The sequence below is a fragment of the Dermacentor albipictus genome, chromosome 8 (assembly GCF_038994185.2).
Source record: "Dermacentor albipictus isolate Rhodes 1998 colony chromosome 8, USDA_Dalb.pri_finalv2, whole genome shotgun sequence".
Taxonomy (NCBI): domain Eukaryota; kingdom Metazoa; phylum Arthropoda; class Arachnida; order Ixodida; family Ixodidae; genus Dermacentor; species Dermacentor albipictus.
Genome location: NC_091828.1, coordinates 30,193,168 through 30,218,717, shown reverse-complemented (window position 1 = coordinate 30,218,717; position 25,550 = coordinate 30,193,168). Strand labels below are relative to the sequence as shown.

Here is a 25,550-nt window from a genome sequence, read left to right as displayed (position 1 = left end):
AATGCTTAGAGCATCATTCGATTCTGTTGAAGGCTGAGGCTGGATTCCACTGAATACTCGAGTTATTTTTATTGGAAAGCTGTCAAACACTGCGACATTTGAATTTACCCACCTCAAACTGTATCATCATCAGCCTGGTTACGCCCACTGCAGGGCAAAGGCCTCTCCCATATTTCTCCAACAACCAAGGTCATGTACTAATTGTGGCCATGCCGCGCCTGTAAACTTCTTAATCTCATCCGCCCACCTAAGTTTCGGCCGTCCCCTGCTCGCTTCCCTTCCCTTGGAATCGAGTCCGTAACCCTTAATGACCATCGGTTATCTTCCCTCCTCATTACATGTCCTGCCCATGTCCATTTCTTTTTCTTGATTTCAACTAAGATTTCATTACCTCGCGTTTGTCCCCTCACCCAATCTGCTCTTTTCTTATCCCTTAACGTTACACCTATCATTCTTCTTTCCATAGCTCGTTGCGTCGTCCTCAATTTGAGTAGAACCCTTTTCGTAAGACTCCAGGTTTCTGCCCCGTAGGTGAGTACTGTTTATCATTGCTCAAAGAAGCCTTCGAAATTAAAACACAGACGTACAGAAAAACAAGGCAGTCATCCAGGTGTGTGTGTGTGGGGGGGGTGGCTCTCAGTTCTTCGAAGCTATGCGGCATAACCCTCTCCCCCGCCACCAGCGCCACCACTCCTCAAACACATTCCAAAGCGCCAGCAAATCAATCTTGAGGCGTGGCAGCTATACGGCAGTCAAAATTTTGCTTCCTTTTTTACTCTTTTTGGATGGCGGTAGTTATCGGCACGCCCTGGGGTGTGAAGGCCAGTTTTCTCATCGATTGGGTGCCCGCGCGATTAACTCGAGATCCGTTCAGCTGTCACCATATATTGAAATGGTCACGCGCATCGCTGTTGGTTGGTTAGGTAAAGTTCCTTTGTTTAGACTGAGCCAGGGACCAGGAAAGAGATTTAGTTTAGCTTGTCTCTGTGCTCGTGGAAAGAGTTGCGGCCGGAGAAAACGCCAATTGCGTTTAACGTTTCCTTTTGCCTGATTATTTCCTCTAGTCATGGCTCGTCGAGACGCCGGCAGATCCTTAGAACCATAGACCCGCAAGATAGGCTAGATAAGGTGGAAAATAAAGTCATGTGAAACAGCATCCGTTTTTAAACGCTGCAATAACCGTTAAGCCCATAAGCGATAATAAAGTCACTCGTTACTTCGTCTTGTTTTTTTTCCTAATTGTGCAGCTCTTATCATGCAAAATTTGAAACTGGAAACAGGAGTAGCGAGCAGTTGAGAAATTAAGCGATCTGCTAGAGGAGAGAGCGGAGGAAGCAACCAATGAAGCAGAAAAACGAACTAACAAATTTACCCGTTGTTTGAAGAAATATTTGTGAATCAACATCTTTTACTTTAAAAGAAGTAGAGAAAACGGCGCCCGAAGTGGAGAAGGATTCTGTTTGTTTTGAATGACGTCAGTCTAACCGCCTGACGTAGCCACTTCTCTGTTATGCTTATGTGGGTGTTTTTCTAACCGACCGCGGTGGGCGTAGCACATCTACAGCCGCAGCACCTGTGACCTACGCGGTTGTAGGAGAATGGGGGCCACGCATATTTACGTAAATTCCTAAATAACAATGCGGGTCGGTTTTGGCACATAACTTGGTGAAGCAGTAAACGATGGATCCAAAAGAACTGTGATTGTTGCACAAATATATACTCCCCCATATTTCCTCCAGAGGTAATTCAAAAATTCGCTATTAGAAATTTTCATTTTACACTTTCGCCTGTTTACTTGTTCTTGGCAGTCTTCTTCCTGCGCTTCTTTTCTGCGCGAGTTCATTTGATGTGGTTCCTTGTTTGTCAAGCAAATGAGAGGTGTATCTCACACGCACATACTTGTGAGATACACTTTATTTCACTTCTCTTTTACGGGTTGGCGCGTCTTTATGGCGAATGATGGGCAATATTTACATTTGTTGAGGAAAATGTAGCCCCCTCCCACCATCTCATTTGCACAGAAAAGTTACCTTGGGTCTCCCCCCCCATTCCCCTCACCTCCCCCCCCAAAAAAAATTTCCTGGCTACGTGCCTGACAAAAATATACGCCTTAAAAACATTCCACTACCGGTGGTTTGTATGGCAGGTTGAAGGAAGTCGCCGTCCTATAAATCTAACGTCCAGTCCATTCTAGGCTATGTATCTTACGCTAATGTAATCAGGTCAGCTTCTATTGTTGGACTTGTAGCTTATCATGCAGTTATCGGAATGCTTACACTTGGGTTTCACTATGCTTGCTTTAAGTTGTGCCGGAAGAAGTTTGTTTTTCTAAGCAGCGAAGTACTGCACGCAAACCATAAAAGCTCCGTACGGAAAGCATCCCATCTAAAATTGGTCAAGCGTTCAAACAAAGGTAATGAGTACCATCATGTGGCAAGTGACGTTGCCATTCGAGGCATCTTGAGTGGACTAAGGTACTTCTATAACATAAAGTTTGAGTACCTCCCTAAATAAGTTAGTCAAATCAATAATACTGGTCTGCTGGCCTATGTTTGATTGTGAAAGATATCTTTTCTAGGTTTTGGGGTCCGTACCGTGTCCACTTCACCGATCTGACAGTAAACTTCTAAAAGATGGTTTCGAACAACTAGCGCATCTAAATGGCTGACTTATTGGTGGCGCAAATGCAACTAGGCGGGGACGTTTCTGTTGACTGATGCTAAAGAATGGAGCCTAATTACGCAGTGAGTTAAATTAGCGTCCTTCAGCTTAGGTAAGCGATAAATAGTAACATTCCTCTTAGCAGCAACGAACAGTTTCAGAGATGTCTTGTCAGAAGAAACGCGTAGTGGGCTCGAATTTATCAAATACACAGTTTTTCAAAGCTAATACATTTGTGGTATTCGAGCATCAGTCAATACAGCGAATATTTTCAATGATATTGTTAAATAAATATCAGAGAAATATAACCCAGTGTGCGGAAGACGACCTCAAACACAACACCGTCGCTCACTGCCGTGTCACTCGTAGCGTGTTTATTTAATAGCGTAATCCTTGTTAGTTCGACGCTCCCTCTATGCATTCTAGCGAATGAGTGCATTCATAGTTATAACTCTCACCGTCGCACTTCGTAGAGTTGGCCGCAACGAAGCACCGCGCTTATCAGATGGAAGGGTCAGTGCCCGAACAGCAAAGTCTCAGTTATATTGTAGCAATCTAGCAGTTTCGGAGAAAGTGCGTCTCTGAAGCAAAGCACGGTACAAAAGTCGTCACTGATCGCCCTTGAAGCAGCGAAAAGACCATGAATTTTAAATAGTTACAAATCCGCACAGCAGCATCGAGTATGGGCGAGTTTATGAGCATAGGTATGACAACCGATATACATTTCTTAAGGTGCATTTTCTTTAGCGCACCAGCACAGTGTGGATGAGCGTCTCACCATCCGTCCACACACCGCACTTTCTGCGTCTTGGGCTCGTAGTGCAGGGCGAAGCAATCACCGCCAAGTCCCATGGTGTAAGGCTGCAGAACCTGCATGCAGGCCGCCATTGCGAGCGTAGCGTCAGCGGCGTTGCCGCCGTTGCGTAGTACACCTGCGTGCGTGAAAAAGGTTGTTGTGATACTGCTGTTATCGAATATAATCTAGAAAAGAAAAAAGCCGATTTCGCAAGACCACTTGCTATGACTTTTCTTGCTAGATGCATATTGTACTGTTAACTGAACAGGCTGCCTGCAACACTGCGACAAGCGAAATTTCCCCGAATATTCATACGCTTATCCAGTTCGGGAGGTAATAATATACGTTACGGAATGCATCATGTAACCGCACAAAAACAAGGGGCGAAAAAGGAACAAGGCGCGGAACTGTGTTCAAGGCGCGGAACTTCAAGTTCCGCGCCTGTCCTGTGTGTTCCTTCTTTGTCCCTTGTCTTTGTGCGGTTACATGATGCATTCCAATAACGACCACCAACTAGCCCGCTTATCCCTGTTAAATATACGTTACGACCTGTTGCGCTCAACACTTTCAGAATAGCGTTTACTAATTGCTCGCGTCAGGATTCGTCTCATTCGGGCTCCCAGTAACCTTCGAGTCCAAGTCAGGAGACACAACCATCGCACATGTCTTAGTGAGCGTAGGCTGCACAGCAGCTTGAAAGACTGAGCTGCAGGCATAACCTTGGAAACGTTTCTCTTACTGCGTCCGCTTGACTTGTAAGCACGGTGATAATTACCCAGACCGGCTTGGCTCGCGAGCATCTCGTCACAAACCACAGCTGCCTTTGGTGCAACCAGAGGAAAGCAAGAAGACAGCTTTCTCAGGCCCATGTAGCTCCGAAAGCGCATGGCGCATACACTCTTCACTGCACTGTTCTGGTTGAAGGCACAATTCCCTGCACAGAAGCAGAACTGCTGCTTCGTTCCAACATGAACGCAGATCTAAGGCAGCTGCTTCGGGCTTCCAGACACAGCTGGTACGTACTTATGCAGCAGGGTGCACTGCATCACGTGAACACTTCTAACGTAGAAACAACGCTGTCACAGCTTTGATTGTGCAATCAAGTTCTCGAGGTGCGTTTGACAGAACAATGATTTACGAGGATGAGTTTCCTGTATCCTGTATCGAAAACTCACTGCAGGAACATTACATATGAGAACGTCAACTATTTGATGCGCAGCCGGCTCGATAGGTACCTATCCAGCCGTTTGAAAATTGCGGCTGGTACAACGCATTGTGAAGCATGCAAAGCAGCCGAATGTCTATTACCGTCAATAAATCAGTGGCAATGAGAGTAACAAGAAAAAAGCAACCCTCTTATTTCACATATATCGTTAATGGCATGCCTTTTTCTATGGTTGAGCAACAGAAATATTTAGGGATAACGCTGACATCAAACCTCAAGTGGGAAACACACATAACTAATATTACAACTACTGCACAGCGAAAGCTATTTTATCTAAAAGGCGCATATAGATCGCTGCAACGAAGATTAAGCATCTGGCCCACAAAACATTTGTGAGACCTATTTTAGAATACGATAACACAGCAAATAACATAGCTAAACTTGAAGCCGCACAAAAAAAAAGCCCCAACGTTCATTCGTAGCAAATATCGTTCTACACACTCACCTCCCCGTCTCTACGCTTCCTCAGGCCTCAACACATTACCGACGAGAGCACAACAAGGTCGACTAAGATTCCTGTTTCAAATTCTCACCATCAGTATCAAATTGATATTACCCAGTACATTTGATATTCGCAATCTAGAATAATATGGCATCACTACGAGCATACGCTAACCGAGTATTCCTTTTCTAATGACGCGTTCATGTACTCATTCTTTCATCGGGTAATCAGAGAATGCAATGAACTTAACTCGTCATTAACAGCGACAAACTCTTTTGCCTGTTCGTTTCACAGCTAGAGTTCATCACAGGAGATTACTAACGACTTCTAATGTTTGTTCCCTATTCTCTTTATGTTAAATTGACAGTACTTAGATAAAAAATTGTATACACTTGTTTGTTCCCAAACATTTCATGTTTTCGCTTTGCATATGACGTGCCCCGGATATTGTTCATTTCATTCTGCGTTGTTTAGTGTTCTATTGTATATTTTATGTACCTTATCTTTTGTATTTTGTTGAATATCGTTGCTTTTTCATTCTTTGTGTAGCTCGCACGTGTATTTATGTATGAAAAAGAAATTGTTCACGCCCGTCTGCTAGGCTCTCGGCTGAGAGCGGCAGTATTGTAAAGTAAATAACTAAAATAAATAAGAACGAAAGAAGTGAACCCACTACATATCATGATATACACAACCTGAGCGAAAATACGCCACTGTCCATCTTCTCGCTCACTTTACTACACATTTTGCACGTGTTATCAAAACTTGCAGCACATTTCCGATCAGAAGTGCTTCGAGATATATGCGACCTATCTTACATATTAGTACTTTCAACAATGATTTCACAGTTAATGCACTATCTTGGCGTACACAATTGTGTACATAGCGCCTGAAAGCTTAGTTGGCCCATCAGCTGGTCTGGAAGCTTCATTGTCCTTTAGGATAACAAGCAAGTTCTTGTTGAATGCAATGAAGGTAGTGGTGAGGAGCATGAAGTAACACGTAGCACTATACAGGGTGTCCTTTTAGCTGCACCAAATTTTTTAAATTCGAATAATAAAAATTGCGGTAACGTTTTGTTTAGCATTCGAGCATATGTACAGGCAGCCTCTACATACAGAGCAATTTCTGTACTTACGTGCACATTTAGCGAAGTTGCGCTAATTAAGTTTCTAATGATCTATACTAAGTGGCTACAGCAGATGAGTACGTTGGGGCCCGTCCTCGACACTGCCTGTCCCAACGATCAAATTTTGAATGTCGGAGTTCATGTGGGAGATACGCGAGCAATTATTTCCTCGTGGCTGGCTCCTTGAAACCAAAACTGGCTCGGCAAAGAGCATCTGTGTCGTCGGTGTAATGAATTTGGTGTAATGAAAATAAGTAATGAATTTCATTGATTCATTGACTCTGTCGACCACCCCGAAAAGCTTAGGGCAACTTTTAGGAGTTTTACTCGGGAAACTTGTCGGTGGGATCACATTGCTATTATCTTCTAAATAGTCAGTTTAATGTTGGTGGTCTGTTCGTAACTGCTGGCCCCAGCAGTGCTTGCGGCATGGCGCATGGAGCGGCCCAATATGCAAAGCGTGTGCTCCTGATTGTGTATAGGCGGTGTCCTGGCTTAGATTTTGGGGTACAATCAATCACTTGGCGGGCATCCTGAGAAACAACATAATTATCCAAGCTATTGAAGCATTATAGTAAGTCGCTTCGCACCTAAATGACAAAATCAGTACTAACAATAGATAAAGAGAAGACTTCCGGAAAATGAATGGATGAGCACGTGTAAACAATGAATATTACGCCAAGCCATAATGCCGAACCGGAAGTAACCACGGCAATTTTGCAATTCGTGCTGGTAAACTAGTATTGCTCCAGTATATTAGCATTATTAGCCTAAAATTCGCATAACCATAAAGAGCCATTGCAAATAGTTATAAAAATTTTCATCACTGCATCCCCAGATAATCTTATTAAAGGAATAAGAGCTTGAAAGGTTGTCTTCGTGGACGATGCTCTTCTGGTGTATTCAAGTATTCTGTTGTACGCGAAACTATTCCTCATTTGCAAATAAAATAATCTATCTTGCATGCACTCTTCAAAAACATTGCGCTCTTGGGGGCTTATTTTATCCCATAAAAATAGTCATTTGTCTTACCCGTACTTCCTTTCTTTAACGCGGCGAATCAGGTACTTCCAATTGACGAATGACATGCGCGTTGTGAGCTTGACATAGCATTCTAGACAGTAAAGTAGCGAGTACAGCGTTTCCAAGAAAGGACACGCAAGCGAGGCAGATGATGATTATTGTTGGGCGACAAACATACACTCCAAAGGGTGCAACTGCTTTGAGAGTGTACACTTTTCTACAACCATGCAGCACATATGTAGTACCTGGCAATCGGCATGTTGGAAACTTGCGTGGAACGACTGGAGCATAAATAATGACAATGCCGTCATAAGACCATCAACACTATTTTCGTGCTACTGTCATCACGCAGGTAATTGCATCGCAAATATCTGCGTGCCTTCACGCACAAAAAAAACGCGTGAATTCACCTCGTTACTTTTTGTGTGTCGCCAAAGAATTGTGGGTAGCCAGCTACCCACAAGATGTGTTGCAGAGCATCGATTCAGCCACTGTGTAGGATCTACACTTTTTTTAGAATCTACAAAAGGAGGCAAGACCGGAGCTTACCTGCCGCAAGATTCCTGTAAGAGCCAAAATATTCAGCGCAGTAAAAAGCTTTCACATTCAAGAAACAATGTCGTAGAAAATAGAGTATTGTTACGGGCTATGTACAAGGCGTCTATTTCAGGGAGCCGGAGGGCAAGTGGATGCCGCTACGGCACGACGTCCTTGTCTTCCTCGCTTGCCCTCTTAATGTTGTTGCTGCTAATGCTGCTGCTCCACTACCTTTGACGCACTGTAACATGGCTTCTCTCACAGGAGAAAACCTTTGGGCGAGAAGTCAGTGGGGCTTTCGTTGAGTAAACGGCTTCAGGAGGCTACATACGGGATTTCGGCCTTGGATGACCGTCTTCCATTGGAAGTGAGACGCGCTATTCTATAATTCACCTTGCTGAGACGCTCAAGCACAATGAACGGCCCAACATAGTCGGCTAGCAGTTTATGACATATACCGCGTTTACACACGAGAGTCCATAGCCACACTAGATTAACCGGGATCGTAAGTGAGTTGCCTGTGTCGACTATCATATCGTGAATTGTACTGCTTCTGTGAAGCTAGAGTACGTAATCAAGCGAGGCGCCGAGCCTCCTCCACTCAGCAGAGTCTTTCCGCGATACAGGCGTCCTCGTTATTGCCAAAAGGAAAGGTAGTGTCGAACGTGTACCTCGGCGGACAAGCGTAAAGAAGGAAAAACGGACTGTATGAAGTGGCCTCATGCTGCGCGATGTTGTATGCGTAAGTGACGAACGCCAATGCTTCATACCAGTTCTTGTGGTCCAAGATTACGTACATGGAAATCATGTTCACGAATGTTTTGTTCATGCGTTCTGTCAGACCATTAGTCTGCGGGTGATAAGGCGTTGAGTGTCCCAGGTTGGAGCCGCACAAACAAAGAAGTTTTCAGCAAAATCAACTGTGAACTGACGGCCACGGTTGCTAATGATTTCTCGAGGGGGCCCAAGACGAAGCATATAGCAATGCAGCATAAACTTTCAAACCTCGCCTCCAATTGTAGAGAGTAGTGCTGCCATATCGCAGAACAGAGTCAGGCAGTCGGCACAACTATAATTCAGCGGTTGCCTTTTGAAGAACGTGGGAGCCGTCCCATGAGGTTGATGACTACTTGCTCACTGGGGGAATTGGGTGACACCACAGGCTGTGAGAAACCGGCTGGGACCGCAGTAGGTCTCATGTGACTTTGATACTCGGCGCAAGTGGCTACGTATGTATGTATGTCTTGCACATTAGAAGCCAGTAAAATCTCTCTTTGGCACGATGGAGTGTCCGCGTGGGCCATAAATGACCCGAGGTTGGATCATCGTGCACGATGCGCAAAAGAGAATAGCGCAGGGCTTCTGGCATTGCCAGAAGAAACCTTGCACCTGTCGCGGAGAAATTCTTCTTATACAGCAGTCCATCCCGAACACAAAAACTACATGATGTCGACTCTTTTGCGGCAGAGAAAAGTGGCTCTAAACTCGTATCATTATGTTGCTCGCTTGCGAAGATTGTGGCATCTGGGAAAGCATGGTTTACGGATGCGATGAGGTGGTCAAAACTGTCGGCGTCGCATTTCTTAGTACTAGGATGCATCCGGGAAAGGCACTCGGCATGAGCTTGTCATGGGCCGCTCTTGTAGGATACAGTGAAGCTCTACTCTTGCAGACGCAGGGCTCATCGGGCAAGTCGTCCAGATGGATCGCGAAGATGCATGAGCCAGCACAAGGAATGATGTTCGGTGATGATCGTAATGTGACGCTCATACAGGTACGACCGAAATCGCTGCACCGTTATAATAACAGCAAGACGTTCCTGTTCAGTCACCGTTTACTTACGCTCGGGTTTGCTTAGTTACCGACTTGCGTAGGCGACGACGCGTTCTTTGTCATCCAAGCGTTGAACTATAACAGCACCAAGACCTTTACCACTCTGCAATCTGTGTGGAGTTCTTTTGGCGTGCAAGGATTCAAGTGTCGGTGGATCGGTGGCGACGTCAGATGGAACTTCAGCTGTCGAAAGGCAACAAAGCAATCAGGCGTCCATTTGAAAGCGGCGTTCTTGTGCAGGAGGCTTGAACCACCTCAAATAGAAACAGAGCCATAGAAAGCTGCGAAGTGCTTTTACAGACTGAGATGGTTCAAATGCTTCAACAGCCCCTGTCTTCTCAGGGTCAGGACTGACGCCGTATTTCTCCACGATATGTACTAAGACCAAGGATTGGCGCTCACTAAACTGCCACTTTTTGCAGTTGAGCACAATAGAAGCTTTCTGTATGCAGCTGACCACAATGCCGAGACGCGTGCTGTGCTCGTGAAATGTGTGCCTAAAGATGGTCGAGGCAGCACATCCATATGTCCCACTTTAAACCTCGCAGAATTGTGTCCATGAATCGTTCGAAGGTGGCGGGTGCGCTGCAGAAGCTGAACTGTGGGCGCTATAACGTAAACCTATTCCAATATGTTTCTATTCCAATCTCCTGACGTTAAATTTGCGTAACCACCGACGCAAGCACCGGCCGGTCACCCGCAGGGTTGTCTGAACAGACCAATCGAACGCTCTCCTCGTTCATAGCAGATCACTTTTGTTTGCTTGAAAAACGAATAACATTGCCTACACTGAGTGGCTAGTCGTATCTAATTGGCTGGCAAGAGGCGAGGAGAACGCTCAAGTGGAGAGGGATTCACTGGGGCAGAGCCTGTGCACTGAAAATTGATAACCAGATGTAGAGGGTGGTGCCGGCGTCAGCGATTGGCCGGCTTTCCCTTACGTAGCTTGTGGTGGCTGGTCGAAAATCATGGTGGCATGCAACGGAAGCTTAAGAATGACGCTAAAACTGACCCTCAGCAAATAAGAGTCGACAGAACGATGTCGTAAACGGGCCGAAATTGCTCAAAAACGTTACACGGCCACGCAAGAAGTTTTATTATACGCAAATGCACCCATGCTCTCCGGCAGGTCCGAGTATCCAGCGTCTCAGCGATCGGCGGCAGCCATCTTTTATTCCTTTCGGAACGGGGCAGCCTGCGGCTATTCCGAAGAAAATTCAGTTTTGTTCGGCATATTAATGCAACTTTATCGCGTACACGTCACTTTGACGCAGTGAGTTTGTGCGGCTTTGTTACGTCGCGTGACAGGCAGGTGAAGTGGGTGCAGCCCGAAAACTTTTTACCAATAGCCGAGGGCTAATGGCTAAAAAGGGTCGAATCAGAAATAACAGTTTTTCTTTTTTCTGTTAAATTATTCATAATCAGTCTGTACACATCATATCAGATGGGGACGGATCGCGGTTTTCGTAACGTCGCGTGACAAACAGGTGAAGTGGGCGCGGTCGAAAAAAGTTTTTGACCAATCGTGGAGTGCTGATAGCAGAATTGGAATAGAAAAGTTTGGAATAGTTTTACGTTATAGCGCCCATATCACATTAAAAAAAATCCATCGGGTGTTACGAAAGCTGTTTTTTCTTCATCGTCGGCATGCATCGGGATTTGGAGTAGCCGGATCTCAAGTCTACAGGAGAAAAGTAAGAAGCCGAATGAAGGCAGTCTAAGGCATCATCTATACTCGCAAGGCGGTATACATCTTTCTTGGTAATGTTGTTCAGCCGCCGACAACCAACACAGAATCACCAACTGCCATCTTTATTTTTCACGAGAATTACAGTTGCAGCCCCCGGAGGAGGAGGAGGAAAAGCTTTATTTGCTCTAATGGTGTAGAAATTAGCGGTGGCAGATGTGGTCGGCCATCTCCACGGTCTTCTTCCCCATCTGCACAGGGTCGACGCCCCTATTCCAGGGCACCACTGAGGGTGGCTACTCGGCGAGCGTGCCTTACTAGTCCATGCTGGACTTTCGGGTCGCTGCTGGAGAGCACCCTCTCCCACTGCTCCGCACTCGGGTCTTTTATTTGAAGGAATTGCTGATTCTGAACGCATTCCCATGTAACGTGATATAAGGTGGGCTTGGCGCCGCACCAGGGGCAAATGTCTCTATACTGGGTGGGAAACCTCTTGCTTAGTGTGTTTAGGTTTGGATATGTTCCTGTTTGCAGCCTCCTCCAAGAGGTTGTTTCATGCTGATTTAGGCTGTTGTGGGGTGGAGGGTATTTGATTCGGACCCCCTTATAGTAATTCAATATGTCTGAGTAGCTTGGGTTGACTGGTATGGGTTCCCCAGGGTCGGTGCTTGTGGCCGCTCGGTTTGTGTGCTCTCGAGCTGCCTTGTCCGCCCTTAGGTTCCCTTCTATTCCAGCGTGTCCCGGTACCCAGAAAATTGTATGCCTGACTTTGTTGTTAGCCCTGCAGGAGCGGAGGATGTGAAGCGCTCTGCGTCCTATTCTGCCGTTCATGTAATTCCGACACGTAGCTTGCGAGTCGGTGAGTATTGTTAAAGAACATTCGGATCGGTAGCCCTCTACTGCCGCTAGAGCTACGGCTATTTCCTGAGCTACCGTTACCGAGCAGTCCTTCATTGACGCGCTGCTGATCTCTTTGTAGTCCTGGCTTATTACTATCGCAGCTGTCTTTACTATGTTTGTGCCTCTTTGCTTGGCGTATACTGCAGCATATGTGTATACTGTTGTGTTTTTTGTGGCCAGGTACTTTTCGACTTATTTCGCCCTTGCGTCCCTTCGCGCCGTGTGGAGGTTTGGGTCCATGTTTTTGGGTAGGGGGCTAACAGTGAATGTTTTCCGATATTCATCAGGAATCCCCTCCGTTCTTTGGGTTTCTTTGATTGATTCCGCGAAGCCTAGCCTTATTAGCAGTTCCCTTCCCGTTTTGGTCTGCTGGAGTCTCATGAGCTGTGCGATACTTTGGGCTTCTTTTAGTTCTTCGAAGGTGTTGCTTAATCCAAGTGCCATTACTTTCTCTGTCGATGTATTGTTCGGCAGGTGAAGTGCTGTTTTGTACGCTTTGCGTAAAATTGTGTCCGCTTCTTGTATTTCCTGTTTGGTGCAGTTGAAGTACGGGAGTGAGTATGCGACCCTGCTGACCACCAGGTTGCCAACCAGCTTAAGTGTGTCTCCTTCTTTCATCCCATATCTCTTTTGTGACACCCGCGTGATCATGCGTGCTATTTGGGTTGTTGACTGCTTGAGTGTTTTCAGCGTGTGGGTGCAGCGCTGGTTGGATTGCACCCACATTCCAAGGACCCTGATTTGTTGGCTTTCCGGTATCGGCTGCCCCTTTAGCCATATGTTAAGGCTTTCTTTGCTTTTCTTGCCCCGTGTAATTCTCAGAAGCTCGGATTTCTCCGTGGAGCACTCAAGGCCTCTATCCCGGGCGTATTTTTCCACGCAAGTGGCTGCTGCTTGCAGATAGCTTTCTTTTTGGCACAGCGAGCCTTTAGTGGCCCAGATGGTGATGTCATCTGCACAAATGGCGTGTTTTATGCCTTCGATTTGGCTATAGAGGGATTTTGCTATAGAGGGAAACATCGAGTCCCTAGAAGGCTGGGGAAACAAGCTCAGGGAGGTGCTCGACAAGTACACCAAAGAAATAGAAAGAACAGAGGAAATACCTGAGGTGGACTCGCGACTACTCAAGCTATGGGAGGCAAGACGCAGGCTCACTAAAAGATGGAAAAAACAAAGGCTAAACAGGAAGCTCAAAAAGAAAATCGCAGAGATAACCAAGGTGGCGGAGGAGTATGCGGCTCAGCTGACTAGGCAAAACTGGCAACAGTTTAGCGAGTCCCTAAACGGAACGCTTAGCACGGCAAAAACATGGCACATACTCAAGGCGCTCCTGGACCCAACAAAAACAAAATCTGAAAACAATAAGGCCATACACCGCCTGGTATACCAATTCGAGGGACCGGACTCTGTACTGCTAGAGCAGGTCAGAGTCAAATGTTTCGGACATGACCACCCGGCGGCCTACACACAACAATACAAAGGGAAATAAACGAGCTGCTGGACAGGCCAATCACAAAAGAAGAGGTGTACGCGGCCATAAGAAGCGTAAAAAAGAATACAGCAGCGGGCGCGGACAAAATCAGAAATTCACTTATTCGAAACCTAGGGGACGAACAGGTGGAACAACTCACCGCCTTCCTCAACAAACACTGGGCTGCGGACACAGTACCAGAGGAATGGAAACACGCCGAGATTGTAATGATTCCCAAACCAGGTAAAAAGCTACAGGTAACAAACTTACGACCAATCTCCCTCACATCGTGCTTAGGCAAATTATATGAGAGGATAGTAACAAAAAGACTACAATATTGCATGGAGGAAAACGAGCTATACCCCCTTAGTATGTTCGGTTTCCGATCCAAGCTTTCGACACAGGATGTCCTTCTCCAAATTAAACATGAGGATCTCAGCAACATACCATACAACGGAGAACACATTTTATTGGCACTAGACATAAAAGGAGCTTTTGACAATGTAAGCCACGCTGCAGCCCCCGGACTCGCAGACCCCTGAATTATCCCCTTGTGCAGCATTTCCTGAACTTGCTCGCCAATTTTCTTGCGCTCAGTCGGGGATACATTGTACGGCTTCTGTCGTGTAGTATGCGCTGATCTGGTATTTACATGATGGCGGGTTTGAGACGTCGCAATTTGGGACGTCGTGTCTGTAAAACACTCGCGAGTGCTTGGCAGGGGCGTAGCTGGGGGGAAAGGGTGGGGGGGAGGGGCTTACGGGGCTTCAGCCCCTCCCGAAATTTTTTCGTGCTGTCATGCGCCGCCGAGCAAAACAAACCCCGATGCCGGAAATCATGCTGTCTTTTGTCCAGCATGTGTTTTTCATGCACGAAAAGACAGTTCAGGGCGACCATTGCTAAATAGGGCTTAATTTTGCGGCAGCGACCATGCGCCAGGAGTCACATATCGTAACGCAAGGAGCCCCATCACAGCACAGTTTCAAAGACATTTTGATGGCGAGCTGGCATCTCGCGGAGGCCGCGAAATCTATGGAGCGCATGGATTTCAATTCTGAAACTTAATGGGTATAAAGTTCTCATAGACTTGTGATGCGAAATGCCCTTTGACATTTCAAAATTCATGCTTTATATTTTCAATTCTGGAATATTGTGGGTTTAATGTTGCTATAAACATTTGAAACCAAAGCTGCACTGATTTTTCTAAAGTCCTACATCGGACCATACAATGAGGCATGCCAAATCAACACACGATCAAACAAGTTCACAAAGACGAGACGTTTATTTGAGGGATCGCCAGCCGTTTGTGCGCAGGTGCGAGTAAGAGCGGGCGCGAGAGAGAAAATCTGGGGGCTTTTTCTCCTTGAATATATGACTCTGCCTAGGCACTACTAGGGAGAAATTGAGCCTCTTCAATTTTGTTTTGTTCCCGCTACCTATTGGCTGCTCGTGCCAGATATACCACATGCGTTTTTCACGTGTTGCCCGACCACAGCGCGGAGCACTTCGACGTACGCTCGTATTTCTCTGGCCGAGTGGATTCTCGTCTGGCGGACGTTTGGACGCTTTCTGCCTAGCAAACAAGAAAAAGAAACAATGCACTGTCGCTCGCCAACATCATTGCGGGGACTCGACGGATTGCAACGCGTTCGCTTGAACGCAACCTCTACGAAAAGTATTGTTTCACCAGTGAGGGATACAGAGCACTATTCATGAAGCGTCTCATATGCACTATGCGTTTTCTGTGCACCGAGCGCCTCCTGTTTTTTTCGACATACCTTCGGTAGCAACATCGGGTGCCCAATGTAGGCTTTGATTGTGGCCAACATCCCTTCCTTAGCGTACTTTTTTATTTTCGTGCTCCACCCCAAAAAAGACAGACAAAAATTGATTGTTGTGGCGGAGCGAATTGTCGCATGGTGAAATTTTAATTTTGGTACGTCTTCTTTTGCGGAAAGTAAAGGGCCACCGAACGCTTCAGGTGCCGGATACTCTTACTATATTATTGCGATATCAATTATATGGACACTCCAGGTGCATTCCCGCCGTAGCCGTCACCCTCGTGTTCTGTATAAAGTCCAAGGGCGATAACATCGTAACCTCGCACAGCATGCTATATGTGCGACTGAAAGCATGGGGGGGGGGGAGGGTGCGGAAATGAGGGTGAGTCGATGATGGTGGCTCAGTCTTGTTTGCGCAAGGAGGAAAAGCGAGGAGAAAGCCCGACGCTTCCTATCGCGTGCGATACATCAAGAAGAGTGGAGGGAGGGGGGGCTGTGATCTGTGAATCTGTGTTTGCGCAACATGTTTATTTGCCTTGTTAGACGCATTATATAATGACTTTTTCTTATATAAGCAGATTAATTGGAGACTTATACGTATCCTTAAATATCTTCTTGAGAAGTTTTCTGTACACGTGGAGTGAAATTTGTTTTCAGTGACTTTCTTGCCCTTTATAAAGCTGTATCTTCGCATTTGTAGATACCATTGTATCTTCGCATTTCTTATGTATGAGGGCGAGTCAAATGAAAATGAGCCAACCCACCTCGCGCAATAATGGTTCGGTTCATTAGCTGCGAGGCATGCGCGTAGCACAAATGCATTTCTCATTTACAAAAGTGATACGCAGGTGAGAGGGTACATGTTCTTTATTACTCATATACACTGGGTTGAACATGGTTAGATGACATAATGAACAGCTCAAAAGATGAGCAGCGTGGTGTCGGGAGGTTTTTGACAACTGAAGGTGTTTCCCAAAATGAAATTAGTAGCCGTATGGCTGCCTTTTACGTTGAACATTGCATTTCATTGGCCACTGTGAAGTGTTGGAGCGAATGGTTCAAAAAAGGACATGAAAGTTGCAATGACGATTGAAGACCGGGCCAAAGCAACCGTGTGATCAGCTCCAAATTAATTGCAAAGGCTGATAAGCTGATTAGACAATAACAGAGGATAAGCATCGATGAACTGTCAAAGCGTGTGAACATTAGTAATGGTTCGGTTCATACCATAATTCATGAACATATCGGTTACCGGCTATTGTGAGCGCAATGGGTGCCCAACATTTTTAACATTCGCAAGAAGACAGAGGCGCGGCGCTGCTTTGGCTCATCTGATCCGGTATCACAATGATGGCAACGACGTCTTGTCTGCAATTTTGACCGGGGACGAATAATGGTGCCGCTACTACGAGCCTTGAACACGATGGCCATGTTTAGAATGGAAGCATTTGAATTCCTCACCCTCCCCCCCCCCCCCCCCAAAAAAAAAAGCAAAGGCCATCGTTTCCGCGGAAAGATGTTGAATTTTCTTTTTTTCGATCGTCAGCGGCCATTACTAATCGAATATGCTCAACCTGGAGAAACTATCAATCGTTTCCGTTATCGTGAAACGCTGGAAGGATTGCCTGGCACAATCAAGGACAAATGACATGGAAAATTGATTAATGGGGTTATCTTGCTTCACGGAAATGCCCTTGCCCACGTCGCTGATGCGGTTAACACCAAACTGTCAAAGTTCAAGTGGGCAACGCTGCAACATACGCTGTACAGCCCAGACCTGTGGGCTTGGAACTTCTGTATCTTGAGGCAATTGAAAAAACAGCTGAAAGGGAGCTGTTTCGTCTTGGACGATGACGTGAAAGTGTTATTTACAGAATTTTTGAAGCAGCAACCGAATGATGTTTATGAGACGGTAATCACGCAACTCGTTAGCCTGTGGGACAAATGTCTAAATGCTCATGGAGGTTACTTTACTTTTAAATAAAGTTCCCGTCTGGTATTTAATCGCATTGGCACACTTTCATTTGCGTCGCTTTCGTAGATATTGCAGAACTTCGCCTTTCTACATATTCTCTCTGTTGAGACTATAGTCGCAACACTCACAAACACCTGCCCCAGCACGATTGATTGGAACTTAAAGACAGCGTCATTGAGTTTTTCCCTTGACCATTGCATATGTATAAAAATGCAAACAAAGTTCTTGAATGACAAAGCTTCATTAAAATATTTGTCCTCAATTAGTTAATTTCATGGCCTTTACATGGTTTATATGAGCAGCATGGACTGCTTTTCTGGTTTCGAACTGATATACTTCTTAAGATCGCGTGATATTTTTTTCACTTATTAAATAGACAAAAAAAGCATGGAAGCATTGACATCACATATATGGGGTACAATTTTTGGGAAATAGGAGTATTTCTCACGTGGTCGTGACGTCAAAGAACACAGTAGCAATACTGTGAAAGGCAAAACTAGCTTTTATTGGGCGAACCTGTGCCCACAAAACAGGCTACACTTAAAGCACAACGAGAGCGGCGAACACAGTCGGCGATCATCGAAAATCTGATCAGTGGGTCAAGCGCGTCGGCTTTTATGCAGCAGTCGTTGAATTTTCCAGACTAATCGTTCGGACCCGCGTGCCTTCCACAAAGTTCTACAGTATTCGCGTGATGCGATGAAATCAGATAACACAAGGTTCGGCGACAACAGATGGACGGGTAGAAGCATCGATAACTTTCCAGAAACTTCCTTCTCCCAGAAGGGAAAAGGATGGGTTGGGTCGCGTATTTCATTGCCCATAATTAAGAGTATTCTTCAACTACCGACACTAACCAATGCGGAACCAAAACGTTCTTCTTTACACAGGCCGAATGAAGAGGCTCCATTGTGGCATCAAATCCGGCGGCGTTGGTACCACAGCATATGATCGGAACCAATACGGCGCATAGTGGGAGAATGACGATGTCCTCAGAAACACAACAGGCACTGTCTTGACGTGGAAAGTTATCCATGAGTCCTGTCATAACCTCGTGTTAGACCGAAAGCTCCCCACTTCGACAGTCAATGGTTGTACCACACTCCTACAAAGAATCGGTGTCTAAAATAACATCAAGCGTGGGTCGAGGGAATACGGCGAATTCAGTGGTAAATACTGCGCACACAAACACACATCCGCAGAACAAACACCGACAGGGCAAAACTTGCCACCACGAACACTATAAAACGTAGAAATATTGTTCCAAGAAAGCATCAGTTTTTGTGGCAGTAGGGCTTCAAAATTTACACTCAACACGGACATTGTTGCCATTGTAAAATAAAGGGCAATAAAAGCCATTGTATATATATCGTCATCAAGCAGGTGAACTTTGGTTTTCCGCATAAGAACTGACGGAAGAATGTCAGTTGGCAGCGAACTGTATCCAGCGACCTCACCCCCATCGGCCGCACTATCTAGTTTTTCGGTGGTGGGGATAGCAGGCAACGCCACGGCGATGCAAACCGAAGAGCACGTGGAGCAGGCGGTGGCGTTAAGCTGCTATCAGAGGCTGGTGATGGCTTCCGCAAGCTACCTTGACGTAGTCCACGATTTGTTAGCAGGCGTGGAGGCTATGACGTGGAATAGGGTCGATAATTGGACTGGTACATCGCTCGTGCATGTTCTTCTTGAAAACGTCGGTTGGCGGTCGCAAAACTTGGCGATGTCGCCAGGGACACCACAAATACACCGCACACGAGAAGGCTGAAATTCACAGTGCTGCTTAAAGCCTTCATTTCCACCAGCCAGCATGGGGCATCTGTCATGATCGTGATATTCTCTGTACCCGGAATAAGTAGTACGGCACCGCTGCTGCTCGATCTTGAAGTAAGGCCAGTTTGTGGGTTTAGACAGAAGCACAGCTCTATAATTGTCCAAGTACGCTGCATTATTAAAGGGTTGTCACGATGCAGGTAGTGGTCCGTGCTCATTGCCTCGAGAGTCGCTACTACCCCAATGGCCGATTTTGTGGCACCGGAGAAGCTCTTTCTGGACTATCTGTCGTATTGCCGACGGCAGGTCCGATAGTGTGCTCGCGTCAACGCAGGCCAATGCCGGCACATTAGCCAAACTGCCAAATTTCGGTGGCACGCGATGCTTGTTAAGTATTTAAAACGTACGGCAATGTTGGAGGACGTCGGCCATAGATGTAAGGTTTTCTTTGGATGTCAAGAACGCATATACATCTTCAGCTATACCCTTAAGAAAATCACCCACCTTATCTTCATCGGACGTACTAGAATCCACGAGTCTACACAGCTTGAGGGCCTCTTCTACTTACATAGTAGAAGTCTCGCCAGAGGGTTACGCCCATTAGGACAAGGTCTGTTCAGCTCGCTTCTGGCTTTTTGCGGAGTCCGCAAAGCACATTTTCAGTCCTTCGACAAACGTATTCCCAGGTCGTAAGTGTTTCCTCGTGGTTCTCCTACAACATAAGAGCATTGTTCATGAGCGACAACACAACATTCGAGTGCTGAGCTGCGTAGTGCCAGCCGTTATTTTTGCGCACCCGTCGGTACGGCTTCAACCACTCGTCCACGTCCTAACCCCCAGTCCCGGCAAAGCTTGGTGCCTCCTTCCAGAGCTGCAAAGAGCCCGTCAGCCTCGGAGCTTCAGTTTCATGGGACATGCCTGCTGTTGAGGATGGAAGTCCCGCCAGTCGACGACTGCTTTGAGGTTCAGATGGTGGCGATTCTGTCATTGGATGCTTAGAGACCCAGTACCTATACCACTCTGTTACGGGGTGTGTAAAAGGCGTTTATTCCCTGCAGCAGTAGGACAAGTGGGTGCCGGTACTGTGCGGCCTCCATCTCTTCTGCATCCCCTAACAATATGCTTGTGGGAGGATTTACTAACTTGCCTCACAGAACTAGCAGTTACATGATCTGGCCCCATTGACGACTCGTTTGAAGAACACTAGCATGCGCGCTGGCTACTATTTAAAATTCGCTTGGGTGTTTCAATCCATTAAAAATAAAATGCGAAAAATTCATTTGTTTTATGCAACTTCTTATGGTTCCAGGCTTAAGCATATTGTGGAGGACTACAGTTATAAAACAACAACTTTTTTCTTTATGGGCTGTTACGGGTCAAGGACAATTGAATCTCGCTTGCATATTTGGCTCTTTAGTGCCTTGACGATGCATTCGCAACCAAGATAATTTTATATTTTTGGATGCTCACTCAGGCGAAGTAGTAAAAAGGAATGCATGGAAACGCTCGACCATTACGAGAACGCGAGAGAACTCTGCCCGGCACCACCCTGAAAGATAATAAGAGAAGTCGCAGTGAACCTCTGAATTCTCCAATTTGGCACATTCAGGGACGAAACAGTCCTACACGCCATGTGCCTGACATCGTATGAACGCAATCACTTTTCCACGACGTATCAAGCACCATATATAATATGGCATGGTAGTTTGGGTCGAGCGCAAGGCTGAACGATACTGGAAGACGGACTGAAGAGCAGTGGGATGATGGCCTTACGTATTTGCAACTTGAGCACCAACAAAGCCTGGCAGACAGAGCCGAGTTGGCAGCGCGTGCTAACGCTTCCTAAACTAGCAAGGCAAACAACGACCTCAGGCAAACAACAGCCCGCTCACAGCATTGTACAAAGTGTATTGTTTTTCTCTCCCTCCAGATACTATATATCGTGAATCATTGCAAAGATTTCGTGAGCGCATAGACTAGGCCCAAAACACAATTCCATTTCATGGCAAATGCGATTCAACATTGTGACAGCCCAGTAGCTGTATTGTACCCGCTTCAAAGCCAGTGGATTCATGGTTCGAATGCTGGTCAATTTGGCAACTTCATTCTTCTTCGAATTTTATGACTTCGAGAGCAAAGTGACGAGAGGAAGAGACTGCACAACGAGGGATGATGTTATATTTATATCTGTATGAAGAGGTAATAAGTGCTTGCTCAGTAAGACTACTAAAGATATCTAAGGCAACCTGCCTCAGCAAAGAAACGTTCTCTTATTTCTTATCTTCTTAGGAACCCATCAGCGCGTTGGTGGTTATGAAAGGTCCTCTTTGCTAATGGACCTTACATGACGTTGTAAAAGTTTGGCATATTTCTGGACTCTGTAATGGAGGTATTTATGCCAATCATAGAGGACATAGAAACTCTCTGGGCCATGGAGTGCTGCCAAGTTGGCGAAATAGATTATACGCCTGAATTTCAAAATGTGCAGAACACCGTCCTGCCTCCCTATCAGTGTGCGTTGGTTATTCCATCAGTGGGTATTTCTGATCTGTCACCTTCTCATCGTAGACGGCGTCTCGGCCTCTTGTTTCGTTTTTGACTTTGAATATGCGTATGTCTGTGAACTCAATGCGGTGCGACCTGTCGTTGCTTTTATATATATCTGTTCGTTTATGTATACGCCTTGGGCGCGTGGATTCTTTTACCTCAGGACGTTGTTTCTTTTTCTGCTACATTCCAAGAACGGAGCAAGGGAACGGCGTCTGGAAGTGAATGAAGACGAAGAGTAAAGGAACTGTTCCGGCGACCATGTTATTCTACACGCGCAACCTCCTGTTCGCATCACACAAACGACAGCATGAACACCCATCGGGTTTCTCATCACCGTCACATCATTTAAGGGATCCTCAACACAACGCCGTGAAAACCCAATGCACGCTTCAACAATCTGCATAGTCCAACCCCTTGACCACTTCATCGGAATCCGTGGACGTTGCCAAGTAGACCGGTGCAGCGGTGGAGAACGCGTGCAAACCTTGTGGCACTCCTGGAGCTCCACGGAATCACTGCATTGTGGTCTGAAGGGGTGAAGGTCGACAGGTTCAATGAATATGTGACGGGTGAAGCATTTCGCTTCTCTGTCGAGGTCTTATTTGAAGACGACGAATCGTGGAACAAAATCAAAGATAAATGAACAGTTGATATTGTCATGGCACACTCAGTTAGCGATACCCTTAAGGATGCGACAAATTGAAGACGATCAAGGTGCGCCTAGGCTTGTGCACGATTCACCATATTGCTTGTAGCTCTAAGTAATAATTACGAAGGTATGCCGTCTTATTCCCTCCTTGTTGCATTTTCGGTGGAGGTGCGGGGTATCCCCACGGCATCACAGAACTGCGCAGTCGACTCTTCCTGCGATCCCAAAGCATGCTGACTGATCCGCCTATCTCACCCCCGGCTGCTTCTCCATCGACCGCCGCACCATCACTCATCTTGACGAAGCGTCGTTACTCTGGTGCGTTTTCTGCAAACAGCAGTGTAGACGTAAAGGTTTGCCTTAACTGGTGTGAGCGCATCAGTGCTCACAACCGCCGGGATCTGACGTTCATGGTTTCAACTGTGGTATTCTGTTTGCGAGGCTCAGAGTATGTGTGTGTGGGAAATGCATAGAACCAAGATCACAAGTTAGAACTGGTGATGTCTACCTTATAGGTAGAGATTACAAGACTCTAGCGTATCGTACATAGCGTACATGCAGGTTACCTTGGCTGATTGTCGCAAAGTTGAAGACATGTTAGAATCAGACAAATTTGAGTACGTATTGAAATGAAATGTTGTTGACGCTCTTATTTGAATGTATTAAAATGTTACGGTAAGGCCGCTGACATCATTGCAGAGGGCCGACGGTTCGAAGAAGCAAGGAGTCGTGTAACTCAGGGCAAATTTGTCCATTTTCCCCAACACCGCCACTACTTTGTCTTGCAAGGACCTCCCGCTCCTTCATGAGTCTGCAAATGACAACATGGTGGGCATCGTTGGACGCGAAATTAGGGCCACTTCTCCTGCTGTTTCTCAATGCCGCCACAATGAAGAACCTCACGAACCATTGGGCTTATTCAAGCTGTCGTGCGTCAGGCGTTAGCGGATGCTGACTTCAAGCATGTGTCAAACCGCGATTTTTTTTTTGTCCGTTTGGCCTCAGGCAACTTATACCTGATATCGCGACGAGCAGAGTGACGCACACGTGAAGACTAGCCTATCTGCTTCAAATGGAGAGGAACTGGCCATATCATCCGTCACTACCACAAGCGACAGTATTCAATCTCCCAACTTTTCTTTAACAGCAACCAATAGGAGTTTAGACCATCACTTACGGGACCAACCTCCATGGCATGGCTGTGACGTCAAATTGGGGTCTGGGTGCCGCTCGCCGTCGTCACGGGGTCGTCGTTCTCGCTCACCACGGCTTCGGCGGCCACTACACTGTGAAAACAGAGTTCCGGGAACTTTCTTTGAAGGAGTATCTGCTTGTCCTGTATTTAAAGGGACACTAAAGGGAAACAATAGATCAGTTTAGACTAATGAAGCATTGTTTCAGAACCCTGCAGGCGGTCATTTCAAAAAGATAGTTTGATTATTAGATGAGAAAATGAAGGTCCAAGTATCAGTATTTGAATTTCGCGCCGAAACCGCAGCGCCGGTACGTCAGCGTGACGTCAGGGATTCCAAAGTATGTTTTCCCATTTGGGCAGCGTTGGCTGAGTAAAGGTTCCCGAAACTTACCATGTTTAATATTTGGGTCCCTTAGAACACAATGTAGTCAATCTGTACCTCTATATATAATCAGTAGGCCCTAGAAGATGCTACAAAAGTCCATGACGTCACAGCCACCAGGTGCAGGAACTTAAGTAGGCGTCGCCACCCGTATTTAGTTCTTGCGCTTTTTCTGGCTTACCAATCGTCTTATCGTTGTAAGAGTGGTGTTTTTGGTGTTGTAGAAAGGTAATTTACTGATGCAGAAGAAATCATTTTTCAGTTTAGTGTCCCTTTAAGTCTCTTTTCCAGAGTAGATTGACCCTCTTTTATAGAGAGCAGACTAACTCCCCATGACGCAATTTTATTATTTCACCGCAAGGGAGTGCTAGTACTGTTTGACAGAGGGCTAATGCTTTCTCCCATGAAGGGTAATAGTACTCCCCCATTCCGCGTGCTTCTACTCCTCCAAACTGAGTACGTCTGCTGTTCCGAACCGAGTGTTTCTATTCCCCCAAGCAGAGTGGTTGTACTCGTCCCAACAGGAAGGTTGTACTCCTTCAGAACAGAGTGCTAGTACTCTTCCCAATAGTGTGAAATCCCTCACAAATAGCGCCATGAACACGTTAGAAGAGATTCGCATATTAGCGGTGCGAAATCGCAAGGGCGCCCTCTCGCGTGTGACGTCACGCCCAGGACGCCGCTCGCTCTGCCTTGCTCGGCTGCCGCACGTGCTCGTTTCCTTCGTGCATGCTTGGGGTATGAGTGGTTGGAGCCGTATTTACTGAAGGATATGTAGGCTTCTTCGTGCTGGCAGGCCTGAACCGCAGTTCCTTCTCAGAAGCACGTGAGTCGAGAAAATGTGTGGCTTGAATATCGAAAGCTATGTAGCGTTGAAGGGGTCTACTGGTTTTGCAATGCATGTATGTGCCATGTCCGCCCATAATTTTTACATAAAATGAATCTCTGCAAATTCGACAAGTGAAGTTACGTATGATGCTTCGCTAAACACTTAGCACTCCCTTAGTACTTAGCTATTGGAGACATTTCCCTTTTACACCAAAGAAAAATCTGAGTAATTGGTGTCAGCATGCTTTCCCTATTAGAAAGACACTGCCAAGCGAAGCTGTCATGATGGTTCTTATTACATTGGTGAGTTGTTTTAGTCATGTATGGTCACTTTATTATTACGTAAAAAACAGTTAGTGGCGCATTTCGCATCAAAATCTTGCTGCTACTTTCACCTCTCCCTAAAACAGGCCTCCATAAAACGGATTGCTCATGACTGCTAACACGACAGCGCCTCATGTAGAATATTCACATAGTTAACACAAATACCATAGTAGCAATCACCTGAAAGAAGAGTGCCGCGGTTAAGATCGAGAGCCAATCAAGGGGAAGCGATGAAATGTTTCATGATTACCCTCGTAGCAGCCTTTGCCGAAATATGGCCTACCCCTTACGAAGCGGTAGCAACTGACTGTCGTTATGGCATGGCGCGCATTGTTCGCAAAACCCATCAGTTCACTACAACTTCAAATTCAGACCACGAAGCAGTATCT

The 25,550-nt window shown here is 46.2% G+C and overlaps 1 protein-coding gene across 4 annotated transcripts in view; it reads right to left on the bottom strand.

Moving 5' to 3' along the window:
• The window catches only part of LOC135914484 (glutathione hydrolase-like YwrD proenzyme), a 133,250-nt gene extending 125,264 nt beyond the window's left edge, over positions 1-7,986 (bottom strand). The window contains exons 1-3 of one of the 4 annotated variants that reach the window (XM_070523218.1): positions 7,826-7,986; positions 4,233-4,391; positions 3,440-3,593 (exon numbers count right to left, since the gene is read on the bottom strand). In XM_070523218.1, coding sequence (XP_070379319.1) covers positions 3,440-3,593; positions 4,233-4,344 — 266 coding nt within the window. In that variant the 5' untranslated portion in view covers positions 4,345-4,391; positions 7,826-7,986. Of the gene's footprint in view, positions 1-3,413; positions 3,594-4,232; positions 4,392-7,825 lie in introns of those variants that run through there. The other 3 variants (XM_070523219.1, XM_070523220.1, XM_070523221.1) reach the window with 3 other exon arrangements.
• Between the last annotated feature and the right edge of the window lie 17,564 nt (positions 7,987-25,550).